Source organism: Antennarius striatus, chromosome 11 (genome assembly GCF_040054535.1).
Source record: "Antennarius striatus isolate MH-2024 chromosome 11, ASM4005453v1, whole genome shotgun sequence".
Lineage (NCBI taxonomy): Eukaryota > Metazoa > Chordata > Actinopteri > Lophiiformes > Antennariidae > Antennarius > Antennarius striatus.
In genome coordinates, this window is record NC_090786.1 from 10888461 (window position 1) to 10908352 (window position 19892).

At 40.7% G+C, this 19892-nt stretch overlaps 1 protein-coding gene across 1 annotated transcript in view; it reads left to right on the plus strand.

Moving 5' to 3' along the window:
* Positions 1-15311, plus strand: part of lrmda (leucine rich melanocyte differentiation associated) — a 215657-nt gene extending 200346 nt beyond the window's left edge. Inside the window, exon 7 of the mRNA XM_068327441.1 lies at positions 14031-15311. Coding sequence (XP_068183542.1) covers positions 14031-14110 — 80 coding nt within the window. The 3' untranslated portion in view covers positions 14111-15311. The remainder of the gene's footprint in view (positions 1-14030) is intronic.
* The last annotated feature ends 4581 nt before the right edge of the window (positions 15312-19892 follow it).

Consider the following 19892-nt stretch of genomic DNA (forward strand, 5'->3'; position numbering starts at 1 on the left):
GGCATAGGGCGTGAGGCGGGGGACACTCCGGGCACGACGCCAGTGCACTGTAGAGCCACACACAATGACACACAACCATGCAAACACACACTCATTCCTACGGCCAAATTGGAACTTCCAATCAACCTGAAGCGCATGCTTTCAGAGGTGGGAGGGTCCGCCGTGTCGTGAGGCGGCAGCGCTAACCACTAGGCCACCGTGCCGCCCCCTCTGTCTAAGTGTTGATGTTAATTATTGTTTTTATTCCACTGTCTACTGTCAATTACACCCACAGTCTGTTTGTTATTGCTTTTGTCAGGCTGCCTATATGAGTTATTTTTACAGTAAATTTAAAGAGAAACTGCAAAGGTAGCATTCATGTACAGTAATTGTTAGCTCTGCTTCTCGGAATATTGAACTGAATATGTTTGTTCACAACTCAAAGTGAATTTGAGTGTCATTCACTGTCAAGAGATGAAAAAGACGCCTTGGAGAGCTCATCATGCTCTTGTTTAGCACATTCATTCATTCACAGATTTTCCATCATGTAGATTTTGTGCTTTTTTTATTTCATTAAAAAAAAGCTTTTTCTGTGTCATAGAATGGTAACAATTCCAAAATACATTTAAAAAATTGGTGATTCAATATACTGTATACTGTTATTAGACATTCCTGCTAAGAAAGTATTGTAACTTATATTGTCATTCTTTTGTGGTCAAAGATTGTATCACTGTAACTGCAGTTTTTCTAATCACGGACAGACAAGAATGGCTTTCTTTTTACTGATTTATTGGACAGCTTCTTCTGTACAAATCCACCTCGAAAACTAAATACAGTATAAAAAAAACAATATAAAAAACAAAATACTAGTTATGTTGGTGTAGCTTAAACAAACAATAGCAAAGTGTATGGGTGTGTCTGTGCGTGTGTGTGTGTGTGTGTGTGTGTGTGTGTGTGTGTGTGTGTGTGTGTGTGTGTGTATGTATACACACACACACACACACACACACACACTCACACACACAATTGGTTCCGACAGGTTGTTCGTATAGCGTATTGTTACTATTCAAATTGTTTGTATTTATTAAATCGCTTTTGAGATCATTTAAATTGCATAACTACTCTAAATACAGAAGTGCTATTCCGTAAGACTTACCAGAAACAATAACACGACATACAAACAAAACAAAATTAAATGAAATACAGGTACAGGTCATTTCAAGTTCAATCGTTCTCGATTATACATTGGATTTCAAAAAAAATAATCAATTTACATCATTGCACTCCACTTTACATCTGCCCGGCAACCGTTAATACACATACTATTATAATACCGTGGTATTAACTACATCTGGAGTAGAGATGGAACCTGAAGACACAGGCTTTATTGGGCTTTATACATCTCTTCACACAGGAACTTTGAACAGAGACACAACTCCCACTCCCACTCCTCCCACTCATGACTTACTAACTTTTTTTGCTTTTCCCAAGTCTTGTGAACAACACATGCACAGCCTACAGCCAAGGCCAACTTCACAATGACGGGCTGCATAACACAGATTGTCAATCATGTTAATGTAAAACAAACAATAAAAACACATATCATATTAAAATACATATGTATAGCTCCAAAATCTACTGTTACAGGTCACTCGTGATTCATGAAAATGTTTTCAATTAAGATTAGTTTATGGTAAGATTTCGCTCATAATTTAATCCTTGAGGAAAAGGAGTAGAAAACACTTCAATAAGCCCCCAACCAGTTTTTGAGAGCATCCAACAACAGCAGCCAGTTGATATCAGCTGTTGATATACATTATCTATTGTACGCTACTAGCGTAGCATGTGGTATATCTTTAACGACAAGGAAGAAAAAGAGGAGGGAATTATGATTTGTGAGAGGCAGAGTTGTTATCATAGAGATAATCACCACTACCTCTATCTTCACAAGCCTTTGCTTTGTCATCCGTGATAAACAGTTCAGTATCAAACTTACAAAACCTGATGAGCTGAGATGTTCACAGAAACAACAACATGACGGCACGTGTTTGTTCTTATCTCCGAATGTTTGTAAGTTGAACACACACACACACACACACACACACACACACACACAACACACACACACACACACACACACACACACACACACACACACACACACACACACACACACACACACACACACACACACACACACACACACACCAACTTTAAGTAATACAATAATTAAATTAATAAATAAACAAAAACAATAAATTACTTTCACAAAAATAGTCATTAGTGATTATGTATTTTAATGGTCAACCATGGATAAAACAACAGAAAGAGAAACACCTTGGCTTTAGTCTTTCATAATGTTGTCTACCTTCAGATTGATAAAATATAGACAATAAAATAGTATTTTATTGGTTTGGATAAAATCACATCTTCATAAATGTGAAGATACATCAAGCTAACATCATGGTAACATCAGTCATCTTCAGAGCGTATGCATGTATACTTTATGCCATTTCACCACTTCTTATTGCCCTATATAGTGTCAAATAGCGCTAAATGCCATATGTCAAAGCACTGTTTTCTCCATCATAATTTGACTGTCAGCGCTACAGACAGAGCAAATGGGATGTGAAAATGAGTGTCGTCGATTGAGGTCCAACAATGAAGGTTACACACTTTTTCAGATGTGAGAGAGACAAGAAAAGGGGACACACAAAGGCAGGGCGGGAGAGCAATGTTAAAGGATATTTTACCACGTCCTTTTGGATTAGGCCTGCAAGATTGATATCTTCCAGTCAGATGAAGCCGTGATGTGAGTGATCCAACTCCTCCATCTCTGTGACATGCGGCTCTTGGCTAACGTTCATCTGTGTTGATGGGCACACCCTACGCCACAAGGGCCCTAGCTAACATACCCACCTTCCTCTCTGTCTGCCTCACGTTGCCTTCTATGTTCTTTTATTTCTATTGCCCTTCTCCCCTGTTTTCTGTCACTATGTCATGTCCAATCACTGTTTGGCTGGCCAGGCACTCAGTCGGGCAGGCAGGGAGCAAGAGCCCCAGGAAGAGAACTGCCTAACAGGCGTCAAGATGGGCACAGAAATGACTCTAATAATGGGGTCCACGTGTGGCCCAGACAGGCCAGTCAGTTAGCAGGGCCAGGACGGGGAGTAATAAGTGTTTGATGTCTGCAGGGAAAGGAAGTGTGAAGGAGTACAGCCAATCGTGGGCACTTTGGTCAGGCAGGTGCAGCCAGCCAGGGTCTGGGGGGAATGTTTGTGGAACTAGACATCAGATTAGTATTGATATGTGTCTTGCTGGAGGTTGCCAGGCTGTTTGTTTAAGAGAGTGGTAGCAGCCATGCAGTAATTGATGTCTAGCTCAAAAAGAGAAGCTTGAGGACAGTTTGATGTGCCTGATCCTCAGTGAAAGACAAGGTTGCTCAAACAACCACTGGCAATTTTATGGTGTGATGAAGGAAGGAAGAAGATGATGAAGAAGGAAAATATCTCACCTGTATTATCTGTGCATGTTTTATGGATGTGTAAAACTCCAATAGCAGTTCCTCTCAAGGCCAAATTTGCTGGCCATGTTTGATTTGATGAAAATTGCCTCTGACAGGTAGTGAGGTGCCATTTTGTTCGTTGATGCGTGAACTCCATCATTGTTTGCGTAGTGAGTTTAGTTAACATGACACTTAGCGACTGACATTGCTTCAAACCCAGCAAAACACTGTCATTGCCATGTCATTTTTCCTTTGCTGACCAATTTTGATGTTTTCCTCCCTGAATGTGTCAAGCTTTTCAACCAGACAGTTTTGGTGTCCTCTAAGAATAAACTCTATTCAGAATCTTTGACACATCTGAAGCCCCGATATCAGAGTGAAGGGGTATACCAGGACCAATAAAGCCACTGCTGTCCTTCCTCGTTTGCCTATCTAGAAACAAGCTACTTCCCTTTGAACAGTTTTATGTGGTTGTAATTGACCTGACAATGGGGTTCATTATGCAGTCCTTTTCATGCTGTTTTGCCTGATAATTATTATTTAATGTGTTCAGATGGAGAGCATCATTAATTCATCCTTTCCTCCAATGTCAAAGAGATGAACAGTGAAGTTATCATTCTCTGGTGATTAATATTGTGCTCTTTTGTTATTGAATCCTGTCCCAGTGATTAAACCTTCATAGAGTGACTCACCAGACGCTCTTATTAACTGCACTATTACTGAGCACAGCCAAACCTCTAATTGCAATTTTCACTTTTGCTTTCTGTTTCAGTCAGAGGTTTGAACCACTTATCTGTTCCCTTCTTTTAATTAGAAATCCTGGGTATAATGAAGAACACAATCGATCAGTGTCAGACCGTGTGGTGCGTGTGAGCTGTGATTTGTGATCCGCATGTTGACAGAGAAAATGAGCTCTTATGATTACTGGCTCATTAGTGGTTTCATATGCCCTTAAGGGTAGACAAACCCTTTCAATAAGGCCGGCCATAAATATCCAGCTTGTCATTATTGTGCTTACAGGAGGCTTTTTTCTCTTACTATCTTAAGTCTGTGTTTACAGCGAATTGGCTCGAGGATGCCTTGAGGAAGGTGCTCCAAGGGGACTGAGGATTGTCCCCCACCCTAAAGTACCTTCCTCTTATCGCTTATCGCCAGACTCCAGAGCTATTGTCACAAGTGTTCTCTCCTGTTTCCTCGTGGAATAAATGTCACAGAAGTTAATTTCATCAATTTCTTTTTCATTAGGTCCCCCACAACGGTAATCGCTTTCTTCACTCAAAATTTATGTACCCCAGAATTCAATTTCCTTCTCATCCTCATAATTTGGAAGCACAGAGACCGATAGACATTCATCTGGTTTTAACTGTAACTCACAATGAAAAATGTTTGATTGAGGCAATTTTGTCAACTTGCAGCGAAATACTTTTTCAAAGAGTAGCTTTGCCTAAAAAGATCAAAGTACAATTGATACATACTGTATTGATATAGAAAATTCTCCATTGCATGCCTTATTATTGAGTTATTTATTTTCATCAGTGCATTTTTCTAATTTCTTTTTATTCTGTCAACAATGTGCTAACCATAGCTGTCAGCTTCTGAAACATTGAGAAACATATAGACTGTGTTATTGTTGCACTTTAAGGGGGATCAAGAATCATGTGCCAAAATCAACCTGGTATTGATCAGAGCTGGTTGAGTCACAACCCAGAAACCTTCCCCTGACAGTCTATCAGCCTGTAGCAACAGCAAATCCTTCAATTCAAACACAAACACAAACACAAACACACACACACACACACACACACACACACACATGCACACACACACATGCACACACACATGCACACACACACACACACACACACACACACACACACACACACACACATACACACACACACACACACACACACACACACACACACACACACACACACACACACACACACACACACACACACACACACACACACACACACACACACACACACACACACACACAGCATAACATAACATTTTTTAGCCTGTTTTGGCCTTATTTGTGTGTGTTGTGTTTATTGGAGCCATGCACACAGTTCTTAAATCTCTCCTCACTCTTTTTTGATCTCAGTTTTGGACTCTTGCACCCCACTAATCTAACACCCTACACTGAACAACAAAGTCAAAACACAGTGAAGAATACATCACAATGAATTAAGGCTCAATGATGTGTCTGTGTACAATGTGGATACTGTATAATGTTTTGGACACATGGTGTTTTTCAGGGGTGGCAGATTCACCACTGACTGACTAACAGGCTGTGTGGTGGGAAGTGTTCGGAAAATCTTATGTTGACTTCCTCCAGTAGCATCGACAATAAATCTGTATTGAGCATGTTAAGCCTAGACTTTTAAAGCAATTTATAACCACTTAACTGGTTTATAGCTGGTAATGGGGTAGCTTTTCTTATTTTTCTGTGAAATGTCACTATTTACTGTGGTTAAACATGCATTGCTTAGGCTTCACTGAATGTCTTATGTGTCTTGACATTACCATTAAGCGTAGTTCCTCTGTTTGTATGTAATATAATCCCAGTATAATCCCCTACTTCCTGTCTCTCCTGCCCTCCATCTATCTCTGTTTCTCCCTGCCTTCCCCCAGCCTTTGCCTGGGTGAAAAATGGACCGCATTTCCCTGATAGCGTGTGTGGATGTGGAGTGTAAATGCCTAATGAATTACAGATGAACATTGATGCAAATTAATCTTCCTGATGTCCTAGGGTTATATGGCAGCTATTTAAAAGTTTAATCAATACACTGAAGTTACGAACATGCAGGCACTGCAGTTGTTTGGCCACAGTAAACAGCCAGGAGGGGAACAGGGAAGCCCTGAGCTCAGGGCATGCATCAAAATGACAGCTATATATGTTTAATGGACTCAATATTTTTTTAATTGGGACAGGATGAATGTCATTTTCATTATCAAACTTTACGCAGGAGTTTTTGTTCAGGATCCCAGAGAGTCAAATGAGACCTCAGCTGTTACCATAGTGAACATATTGACAGAGGAGTCCATTAGTAGAATGTAAAATTGAGTAAAATTTCGATGTCTCATATTAAGTCTTTTCTTATCGTAACCAAAAGGTATGATAAAAATGATTTTAAAGGAACATTCCTTAGTGGTACTACAATGTTCGTCGATAAAAAATATTCCTCCACCTTATGCCCGCAATACACACACACACACACACACACACACACACACACACACACACACACACATACACACACACACACACACACACACACACACACACACACACACACACACACACACACACACACACACATATAATAGTTCACGTTTCCAATATACTGAGTTATAAATATTTATTGTGGACCCCCAAAATCACCCTCGCATATTATTTTTATACATTAATAGCTCAGGAAAGGCTTGTAAATGTACCTTATACTGTAGGTGTCAGTGTAATTAGGCACCAATTTCAATTGTTTCATTGTAAGCCACCTCTGGTTGTGCGTGTGTGTGTGTGTGTGTGTGTGTGTGTGTGTGTGTGTGTGTGTGTGTGTGTGTGTGTGTGTGTCTGTGTGTGTGTGTGTGTGTGTGTGTTCGTGTGTGTGTGTTCGTGTGTGCATGTGTGTGTGTCTCTGTGTTCGTGTGTGCGCGTAGCCAAGGTGAGCAGATTGTGATGAAACACCCAAGTTGGTAAATAACTAGAAATCAAATCTTTAATTTAAACACCCGTACAGATGAAATCAGGTATTTAATTATTAATTTGTTCACACAGATCTAAGTGTGATATTCTAAAAGTGCAAATTACAAATCACAGTGATTTTTTCTTAAATAAGATGTGTGTGTTCAGTAGCAGGATGGTGCTTTAACCACTGTAATGTATTGAAAAGAAAGAAAGGAAATTATACGGTTTAGCTGATCTTGGAAGGACAATTGAGTAAGCCTTTATTTAGGAAGCACTGGATGCTTAGCCTGCAGGATAAAATTTGTAAATAAAGTTTCTTTTTATAGTATATTAATTATGTTTCTGATTTATTTATGTTTCACATCTTCTGCGTGACATATGCCTGCTTGCCTCAGTCATTCTTCATCAGGTTTCTTCAGAAACTTGATTGCAGTTGGCATTTCATTTGCCTCAAACATCCCGGTCTCTCCATGGCACAGTGCTGTGTGTGCCAACCCACTCCCCCAGTGGCTGAATCTCAGTCCATTGGATGTTGGTTTATGGGACACAGGGGGGTAATCCATCTGCAGTCCTCCTTATAGAGAGGAGGTGGTGACTCCATCTCATGACGTTGGGCTGAACTGATAAAAGGACGGCCAGAGATGGATCATGTCCACAATAATAGCCCTGGCTCACAGCAGCCTATACCCCAAACTCATAAGTCACTCTCTCACCAACACTTATGGATGCGTGGCCCCATCTCAAACCTACTACATCCCCCCACCTGACCATCAGTGTCATTTCAGCCATAGGAGATATTACAGAAAGTGTCATTGCCTTGTTAATTGTGTTTTTTTTCCATTGCATTTTTTCTCTGATGGACGGCCGTGCTAATAAAATTGTTGGTTATGTGATAAAACCAGAGGGTGGACTAGAGAACAGGAAGAGGCGAAAAAGAGAATTGAGCGAGAAAGAGGCAGAATAGACAAAATAAGAGAACAATGAATGTAAAGAGTGAAAACAGTTGAAAAAAAGGGGAAGGTATATGTGAAAAGGAGGCAGGACAAGGATCTGAGAGAGGAGGTAGATTCATGCCGAGAATAGATAACCTTGATGTTAAAAGCTACATCCGTTGTGCGAGCCTTTCTGTGACATATTGATGGCCCTTGAAAAGAGTCAAGCTGATTGTATGCAGGGAACAATCATTAAACCCACTCCAGCTCCCTCCTCTCCCTGACTCTTTCTCTCCTCAGGATGTGTGTATGCATGCACTATTGCGTATGCGCTGATTGCAGGCCCTCATTTTTTCTTTTCTTTTTTAAAATAGACTGTGTGAGTTAATATTGCATGAAACATTTGGACAAACAACAAGTTACAGAGATGAGTATGAGACAAATGTGAAGGGGTCCTACACTTTTTCAGGTCTCTACATACCCTACCATTCTTACCAACTCCTTAAATCTGGAAAACAAACGGGTCCTGTATCGACTGTAATATCTAAAAAAACATCCAGGACTCTAAAAAATGTCCAGATGAATTCAGCGTCTTTTGCGACAGGAGTGATTGACAGGAGTCCTAGACATAACCCGCCCTCTCTCCCCAGGTAAGGGCCTATTCGTCCCAAAGGTGTTTGTGTATAAGGAAGGTAGCAGTGGGTGGCAATGTCATGGCTGAGAGCTAGACACTGAAAGTGCCTCACAAGCTGTTGAAGTCAGCTTGTATTCGGATAAGTAGCTAGCTCTGCTTTATTCTGTTTATGTGTAGCCTTGCTATGTGTGTGCATGTGTCCGCGTATGTTGAATCCTCAGTGGCATAACGAACACACACTCACACACACATACGCCAAGTTTTTATCTTAGGTATTTACAATTGCTTATGAACATGCGTAAAGTCAGCTTGTATTTGGCAAACAAATTAGCTCTGCTTTGTTTTGTGTATTATTACCTGCCTATGTTTTTGAGTCTCTCCAAGTATGTTGTATCCTCTCCGTCATAATCAACCCACACTCATACACACAAAATGTTTTTATCTTATTTGCACTTGCTTATAAGTGTGAGAAATTGCTATATTAATACAAAATTTATTGTTCCCTGACTGGGGGATTGCTTTTCGTTATAGTTGGACTTCTCCAGAAAAAAAAAACATGGAGAATTCCAGAATGAGGACAATTTAAGAATAATAGAGACATTCTTGAATAAGTAATAATAGAGAAAAAATAAGAGCATAAAAATGTATACACAGATATGTACAGTTTTTAGTGTCCTAGCTTCCATTCGTCCTCCCTCTCAGTACGACATAGGGTTAGCGAAGGGAAATAATGTAGGAGCGGCACCCAACAGCCAATAGTTCAGTGTAGTTCACACAACCTCCATGTTTTGTCTTACCGCTCCAAGAGCCATTCCTTTTGGCACAAACAGTCTGGAAGACCTCAACAGAAACTAAGTTATCCAAGGTCGTAGCCAAATTTCACTAAAGCACATCTGGCTGTGTCCTGTGTTAGCTTAGCTCCTCTATCTTGTTAGCCAGCAATCTCTCATTGTCAATGATGACTGTCTGGAGACTCGGGTTTGATTAACTCCTCCCCATACTCATCTGTTGTCATCTCCACTGACTTCTTTCCCATTTTTAAGCAATGTGTGTTTTTCTCCACAATTCCTCTGTTTACAGGTTGTTTTCAGTTCGATCAGCTGATTACACACGGAGTTACATTTGGCCACACAGTTACATTTGGCTGACTGAGAAAGTAGCTTCATGATGACTGAAGAAAAATTAAAGTTATGTAATATAAAATAAGAGAGAAAAGTAAGAGAGAAATACATAACAAAATTACTAAATGTAAAAGCGACCATGTAAGTGCGCATGCACAGTGTGTGTGCACAGTGGCCCGTGCACGTTACACATGTGCACCACATCAATGGGGTGTGTAGCAGACAAAGGGAGCTCCTTAACATTAAATGGCCAGCCCAGACAAACAGGGCAAGGAGTTCATTTCAGCAATTTTTAATAGAAGACAGTTTGCAGCAATCTATTTCAAATACATTGTAGTTGGACATCTGGCAGAGGTGTAAAATTAATTAAATAGTGTATAATTAGGGACCTTTAAATAATCAGCCAAAAAGGCTTAAATATAACATCAACAAAGCGGTCACCAAATGAGCAAAGGCTTGTGAGTTATTTTGAGAGCTGCATGTATTGATGGGTAACATATGTATGTATTGATCTCTAGCATATCCAATAGAAACAACTGTATTAGAAACCACAGAGATTATATCAATTGCAGTATCTGACTGATACCCCTGCAATGTAATAGTTGTTGACTTTTGTCAGTTTTCACGACCGGGACAGTTAGAATTGCCCATCCTTAAGATTTGCAGTTCACATCCATGACATTACGCTTTTGTCTTTTTGTTTTGAAGTAGGATTTGGGTTAGACAATCTGAATCACAGCTGTTCTGAAATTAACAAATAAATAAGCAGTTACCTGCTAACTATAGCAAGGGGGAGTCTAATGACTCAGTACTACTATCCTTTAACTTGCTTGGCTAAAGCCCTGGCTGCACTTTCCTGAAGGGTCTGAAATTACCCTGGTAATCCACAGAGCTGATTTACACATACATTTATAAGTGTATATAAAATGTAGCTACCCTATGTGTTGATTTCACGGTTTAGTGCTGTGCATACGAGATTTCATAAAGCTGGTTTCCTCAAACTGTGGAAGAGCGGTCTATCAGTCCCCCGTAGAGAGAATACATGCATTGGGTAATCAGCTCTGAAACAACCAGACTGTCTGACGATGAAGCTACACGTGAAGCATTCACAAAGAGGAAAACATGAGATATAGCCTGTATAGCCTTTTAATAAAGACAAGAGGGTTAGATACTCCTCTTAAAAACAAGGTGCTGTGTGACATATGCACAACAAAGGCCTGATTGTTCCTCTACTAGGGCATGATGGAAACATTAGCCTCCTCATCACTTTGTTAATCTGTCACTTTAATGGCTGCTCCCACTGTTCACACTGTGCCGTGGTTGTGCTCGGGAGATGAAAGTGTGCATGTGTTTGTGATAATGTCTATATGGTCTCGAGGGTGGGTATTGATTTGAGTGTGGTTATTCACGGCTTAGGAGACACAGAGGACATTGTAGACTACTGGATTTGGCACTGTACGACTTGTTATTAAGTATCAGGTCATCAGACAGAACCCCACAGACATGAGCATGGCCTCGAAGGTGTTATGTAAGAGTGAGTGTGACTTACTTATTCCCATCCCTGTTTCCAACTGGTCCATCCTTCTCCTGGTGCAAGCTCTTACTGTGAAAATGCAGTGAACTGAGAAGTATCTGGAGCCTGAGGTAGGTTCCACACACAATTAAGATACATTTAGGCACTTCTTTACCCTCTGGGAAAAAGACCTTACCTCAGTTCTTTGTTCTACTTATTTGTGTGAGCCATTGCTGCTCTTCTTCTTTGATCACAGACATAGCTTTATAAAATGCTGAGAGTTACAGGCCACACCTCAACAGATCTTTTTGATTGGTGTGAGAGAATCACAGAATTTGTTACCCCAATTCTCCGCAATTCTCAGCTTGTGATGACCTCAGCAGAGTGTTAAGGCTTGAGGGGCGTTTAGTTCTCTTATCTGTGAAGGTAATCTTTGAAATGGTTTGATTGCAACCTACAAATATATGCCCTCTAGGTAATGTCTTATAGTAGCTGCCTTGATTTTTGGGTACCTCAGTGGGTGATCTCCTTAAGGGCCCACTCATTGGGTAAGCTGTGAATATGTGAAAAGCCCCACACCCATTTGATCAGAGTGCTGCAAGACATCGTAAGTCCTGTGGTGTCAAGCCCAGTCTCCAGCCGTGGCACCTATATCCCCAGGCAAATCATGGCAGCTGGAATCCCCACCCCCTACCCCAACCCCCATCACTGTCAGGATGGCATGCACACACAAACACACACATGTATGTGTATCCCTCAAACACCAGGGGAAGCAGGCAGGAACGAGCTTGGCCTGGATTTTATTGGACGTGACAGCTCCTCACACTTCAGTGTTTGGATCACCTCAAGTAGCTGGGCTATGAGGGGAAATGAGCACTGCTCCACTACAAAGTCCAGATTTAGATTGACCGAGCTTGTCCTCGGGCCTGTGGGCTGCTGCTGCTGCTACTGTTGCTGTTGCTGCTGTTCTGCTCCACCGCCTGACAGAACACCCACTACTGCTGCAAGGGACTGGTATGTGTGTTATTGTGTGTAAGTCTACGTACTTTGTATGAGCGTGAGTGTGTGTGACTCGGTAGAGACTACTTTGAAGAGTCAGAAGAAGTGGGGGGGAAGAGAGGGATGTGTCAGCCTTGGTTAGAATTGAGGGTGGCATCAGAATATGCTTGGCACTAATATGGCACCAGTATCTCTGTCCCCATCTCTGCTTCCTGTCACTTAGTTGCCATTCTCTCCCCGCCCTTGACAATGCCTCTTTGGATTATGTGATTGGACTTAGCGAATGGAGCACTCCTCATTCCCCTGTGACACCGCCTCTCCCATAAGTCTCTCCTTTCCTACTCTTGTCTCTGGCCTGCCCCCTGCTCCTGTGATACACTTGATGTCTATTTAAAAAGCCTGGTGAAAGCTGAATATGCTCCGTTGTCAAAGGATCATTGACAGGACTATTGCCACTTCTCCTTGCCTCATTTAGTGAAAGGTGACATCTAGCCGAAACACACTACATTCATCACATGGTAATGGGAGCGCTGCAACATCAGAACCAGGGCAGACCAGGCATGGAGCTCTGGCCAGCCCTCACCCTGGCTGCAACAGCCTCTTCGAGAAGGTTGTCACTTCTTTATCGGGATTCTTATAAAATTCAAATTCTATGATTTATCTTTATTTAGAGCATTCTAACAGGATGTTACATTCGCAGTATACAGTACAGTAGTAAGTTTTCAACAACAGAACTGACCAGTTTTATGGGAAATAAATGTTGTTGGTTTAATAAGCATTGACACAGATTATGGTGCCAAAGGTGTGACTGATATCTGAATAAATACTCACTGCAATAGTTCAGTATAGAGCTTTGTGTGAATGCTGCGTTTACTTTATGTCGGTGGCTCTCATCTTGTTACTGTCCACACTTTGCCCACAGGCCAAACCGGTCTTTCTGTGTAACAAGAGGTTCATCCTACCCAGCAGCACCTCTCATTCCCTCCAAGCAGCAGGCACAGATGTTGTCCATTGTTTCTTGTACAGTAGCAAACAAGCAATATTTCTTAATGAGCCTGAATTCTCAAGATCTGATAAAAGGATTGAATGCATTTGCTAGCGCATGGAAATTTTAACTTTTTTTTTTTCAGTTTCTTCCTTGTCTTACCTACAATGAGACACGGTTTATGTCAGAGAATACAATTTGTTTTATTGATAGTTATGAGTTGTAGCCATTTAAGTGAATACAAAGACTTCATAGCAGCCAGTCAAGCTGTCTCTTACAATTGCTGTTAAAAAGACAAAATGATGTGGATATATTTAGTAATATGTGTGTATCCAAACAAACTTATATTTCAGTTCTATTTGTTTAGATGGGAGCTTGTCTATCAGTGAGCTATTGCAGTATGCTAAAACAATTGATTACTTTCAATTCCAGTGACAGATGTACCCCGCGATGAGCTAGCATCTTGTCCGAGGTATACCCTGACTATGACCCATAGCTAGCTGTGGTAGTCCCGTTACCCACAAGGTAGATAAGCGGCTGTAGACCTGACAATTGCGATTGTCCTGTCTTCATGAAAATGAATGAATGATAAATGTTTTCTTATTTGTACTTAGATTTTACAGCATGTGTTATTCCTCACACAATCTTTGCTCTCATTCTGGTTTTAGGTGTATTCACCAAATGTCGCTACATCTACTATGGCAAGCACTCAGAAGGCAACAGATTCATCCGAAATGATCAACTTTGATGCACGGCCGGCGTAATGGGTACCTGAATGACTTGGTATCAACAGAAGGACGGAGGAGGAAATCAATATCCTATTTATTAAAGTCACTTGTACCATAGAAAAAAAAATCTTCATTAAAAGGTTTTGTTATGATTATGTAAGGGTAATTTTTTTTCAGTTCATACTCCAACCCATAGTTATGGCCTCCTTTGGTGAGCTGGGTCTGCCTCTGTTTCTCTGAGTCAAAGTCAGAGATGACACTCCCACTGACAAGATTGCCTGGAAGCATCAGCAAGCGGTCATCTGCAGAGACACACACACTCACACACACACACATGGAGTCAGTGACAAACAGACCAAGCCAATTGCAGCCGTTTGTTTGACACCCATGATGGATCACCCATCCCCTATCCCCACTAATCAAGGGTGAAAGGGGTGACGGTCACACACCTGGGGCCTGGCGAAGATTCAGCTCTTTCATTCTCTTTCTCTCACACACACACACACACACACACACACACACACACACACACACACACACACACACACACACACACACACACACACACACACACACACACACACACACACACACACACACACACACTCACTGCTGTTTTAAACATTAAGATACTTCAAAACTTTGATCCTTAAAGATTCATACAAGTTTCAGGGAGAACAGGGAGAACTTGCTGCATGGTCATTCTGTCCTGTGTACTTTGATGTAAGACGCTTTTTATAAGGTGTGTGGAATCAATTTTATCAGAAAAATAATTTGATTAGTATGTTAATGTCAGTTTTTTAATGTTAATTTATGTGGGTATTAACATTTGTGTTATAGGTAAATACAGTCTAATATCAACTTCAATACAGAATTCAAATATAACAAAATTTTAATTCCATGTGTCATTATGTATTAGTTTGACTCAGTTTTCCTTTCCGACTGTTGTTCAACAGTTATTCCCGTCATTGTAACACATACAGACTAACTACGAGACATTATTGTCAAAAATGTAATTTTTCTTTTAAAATGCTTATACAGTATCTTATAATGATTTATTGGGATAGTAAATACCTTTTACAGTAATTAAAAAGCAAAACGCTAAATATTTTAGATGAAATTCTTTTTCTAGCAAACTTATGATCTCAATTTTGACACCAATAAAATATGCCATTTAATTTATCTGTTGTAAAATTGTGCTGGCTGGATGTCCTAAGTGATTAAAATGGTTGAACTAATACGTGTCTCTTTTAATATACAGTAGATCTTCAAGAACGTCTTGCTATCAACACAATAAAGTGTTTCTTAATGATCAGATCTCCATTAAATTAGTATTTCTTTCCAGTGAGCTAATCAGTAGAGCCACCAACAGTTCAACAGCCAGGTGTTACGCGTCATTACATGTGATGGCAATTATGTTATGTTAGTCCCTGCTTCTATACGTGTGAAGCAAATGAGAAAAACCATTGTCATTTGGTTGACATAAGAGGCTTGTGGTATTGTGGTAAAGGTTTTGAAATCTAAAAACTTTGTACAGCATGTTAATCATCCACAGTCATATGCTGGTAAGGTCAGCGATGGCCTCGTGGAATGTTTGTCCACTCTGTATCTGTTTACATCTTTCTCTCTATTATCTTAAACATTTGGGGTGGTTTACAAGATTCCACTATGTGACCATATTCCAGCTGACATGACGTTCAGAAGCGTGGTCACTAGCGCCAGTGTTTCAAACTGACAAGGTTTATTTGTCTGTGTTTTGATATGCTCAGAGGAAACTCGGGCTGACAGCTGGAGGAGGCAGGAAGAGGGGAGCCACAACAAGTTCCCCCCTGCACGACACAAAATGTCATCCTTCCCCTGGCTGCGACACGCGCCCAGCCATCCTGCTGAAAAGAGCAGACATTTAAAACTTTGTGACATGTGTCAAAGGCACTGCCATTGAGCCAGTACCACTGATGGAGCCGAAGTTGACAGGCCTGGAGTCACCGGAGCTGGCTGGGGGACACACCGAGTTTGGTGCGTGTCACTTCCTATCCTCGTCAGAGACGCATCCCATACTGCCACACCAACACAAAACATATTATAGGATGGGCGGAGAGTGCTGGAGCCATTTGACATATGTTCAACATGCACCCTGTGCACGTTAAGGATGAATGGGATGCCTAACATCCTGTACGGTGGATTAATTAGGGTGTGAGCCCCGAGTTCTACCTGTAGGCGCTGCCTGCATGACCTCCTTGACCTCAGCTCCATCACTGCTGCTGTTCTTTGGGAACTCACCGGCTGAATAAATGGAACACCACTTCAGAAGAACAGATCAGTGACATTCTGCCAAAGTTACCCTGCAGGCTCCTCCACCAGCCAGCATGTGTGTGTCCTCTTAGAATTAAAGAGAAATAACAGTGCCTTTATATTTTCTATGTACACTCCAGCTGGTTGCACAAAATGTTTGCCTTTGTTTTGTGTGTCTGTTTGTTTCTCTTGCATGGTTTTAATTTGTATGCTTATACTTGGATGTTTTTTTTTAGGTTTTCTAATATTTGTCATCTACACTATCAATGGAAATCACCTTGTACTTTATGTTTGAATTGCTACCAAATGGAACCATTACTGTAGTTTCAGGTCTGAGGAGAGAATAAGGGACAGTCATAATGGAAAAGCTACACCATTTCAAACATTAAATCTTAATTTGTTAGGCTGCTAAGATAATGGTAACGGATAGAAAAATATTTTTGACTTTGTCAATATTTAATTGTCTTAGTAAGATGCATTACACTATAGTGCACTATGTAAAACTATACACAGTATATACATAAAATGTATGTTTTATATGCAAAAATATATTTTATATTGATGGCAAAGCACAACTTGCCTCTCTGGAAGACATTCTGACGTGGGACTCTGAAAAAAAATCAGGACCAATCACCCTGTCATTATATATCAATCTGCAGCCTGATGACTGATTGACATGAGCTAATGCAAATTTACAGGGTGGCAGAGTAACAAAAAAGGCTTGTCTATATGAGTGACAACTGGCCACTGATAGCAGAGCAGCAAGGATGGTTGGAGATTTAGATTTAACTCTGCCCCTGGCTCTAGAAACCCCACCCGTCCCACCCCACCCTCTCTGGCTTTCACTCTGTCTGACGTATACAAACTATTACCCTCATGCACCTGAAGACATTTGGCAACACATTGCTGTCTCACTTGATCCAGAGAAGCCAAAGGGGTGAAAGTGGCCCTTATTTCTGGGCCCAGTCTTAGAAGAGTAACATTTGTCATACAGGGTTGTGCTGTTGTAATTAGCTTGTCAGTGGGCACCAGGCTGAGTTTGTGCTTTCTGCTAAGAAAGATCGACAGACTGACACAGGAGCTGACAGCTAGTCGATAATGTGGCAATTAACGTCATAAATAATTCCACTGCCAATTATTTCAAAATGGACTTCTTTCACTGGGCCTGGTACTCCCTTATCATTTCCTCTGATAAGGGGAAAAACTGGCCCCCTCCCTATAATTACGGGGCTTTTTATATGGAAATAGAACATGGCCCTGCTCTCGTCACATGTTTATAGCACAGGGTGAGAAGCGAAAAGAGGGAGATGTAGACAATAAATGTAACATGCTAATGACTTTATGTTTTGTGCCCTTTACCTCACATTTTTAATGGGTCATATAGCAAGGCTGGGAGGCACTCCAAATGTCATTGGACTGTATGAAAGAAAAAGAAATTTGATTTGAAAATGAAGACAATTATGTGAGAGAGATCAATTGGAGACGTTGTAAAGGTTGCAAAAGCTTAACCAACAGTGAGAATATTGATCCTGACAACCCATCACTTGGTGGGAAAAATTATATCCATTCTCTTGTCTTCGAGATGCAGGTCAATCAATTGCAGCAGGAGAGAATACATGATTAGCTTGAATGAGCAAGGGTTGGCTGAATAGTAAATGTGCTGGATATTGGGGAAAAAAATAAAGAGAGAAAAGTGAGAATTTTCTTTGAAATGCTCATTATCCGCCACCTCAGCTTGTTTCTGCAGGCTCATTTGTCTTGACAAGTGACTCAGTCACTGTGAACGGTCCCCATCAACCTGACACTAAATTCTTCCTGTGAAATGTATGAGCAAATAAACTGTGCTCAGCACATGTAAAGCTCCTCTAATGCATTGTAAAGCAGCCTTAAACACATCAGATGTATCTTTGGGAGAGGAAGGTCACTCTGATGGTAATATATGGCCTGTGCTGAGAAGTCTCAAGGTCGTGTCACATTTGCGTACATAATGTATGATTCTCCGTTACTTGTCACAAGGCTTGATATGAAAATTTTACTAACTAAATCAGCCACTTTTCTGGTATTTCTGTAACCCCTCCGTGTGCATTGCAGAGAAGATAAATAAGGCTAAATAACATCACTTTGTAATGAATCACACCTGCTACTCAGTGAGAGGTGAGATTCAGCTGATGTGAAACATGAGCTGTTCTTTCTGTTATCCTGTTTGCACAGGTTTTACTTTAACTACAATTTTTGTTTGTTTGTTTATTGTGTTGTATTATTAGATATGCGCCCTTTGTGCTTTAGAGAGATGAGCGCGTCTTTTCTCTACTTGTCTCTGTCAACCTTTTTAGATCGTGTGTGTAATTATGTGTCATTTATTGCACGAGAACTGGTTGATTTGAATAAAGCTGTTAAATGACCCTGTTCGCATAATTAATTTAACCATCCTGAGGGGCTACAAAGTCACAGTCTAATGCATATTAATTACTGTCAGTGTCAATGCTAAATATTGTACAACAACAACGCAACATGTTTTTGTTTTGTTTTTTGTGTTTGGAGTGGTGTTGTTTGATGCAAATTATGAGTGAGAATTTGACCCTTTGTTCCTGACAATCCAAGGCTTTTCCTTTAACAGAATTTTAACAGAAGACATGTAAAATAAGATTCTCCAAATAATTGTACGACACCAGACAAATATCAAAAGGGACACTTTCCTAAATTAAAGCATATCCGTTTGGCAGAGGACATACAGCAATTATAGATAATGTAATGACAGAAGACATGTAATGTTTGCATTTTTATGTCCAATACTTCACATGACACAAATTAAGACACCCACTGATTTTACTCACAAGGCTTGAACAATTGAACATTTCATGGGAAATTCCTGGACATAGTGGCTTTTACTTCTATACCAGGTCTGAAGGGTAGGAATGCTGCTTGTGTGTGGACTTTGTGTGTTTGTCCATTCTTAGTTTATCTGACAACTGGGTAAGAACAACATCAAGCACAAATCCTCAGGAGAGATGATTTTCACACATGGGCAATTCTGTATGACTCTATTGAGGCACGAGGAAATACTTGAACAAACAATGTAGTGTACATTGAGCCAAGCGATGTGTACCTACAAATGATATCCTACTCGGTTACAGACCTGGCTGCTGCAGTGTGTGCGACTCTCACGGTAGATCCCCATGGGAAGCCCTGTGGATGCAGACATTATGCTCCCTACTTCAAAACACTGGGGAATACTTCCCATGAATGCCTTTGAACTGTATACAATGTTCATACATTACATATGAATACCAAACATTATAGGCACCACAGTAGTTTGACCTGAGGGTGGAGTATTTTGTGTTGTATGTCAGATTTAGCGGTTTTTCCTGGGGCACTCCATTCATATCTCTGGGGTCCTCTGGAGGGCAGCCTCTCAAACAGCTGGGCTTGGCCTTGGCCAGTGACAGAGACATACAGAAGCAGTCAATTTTTGACACAGGGCTGTGACTAATTGTGAGGAAAAGGTGAAGG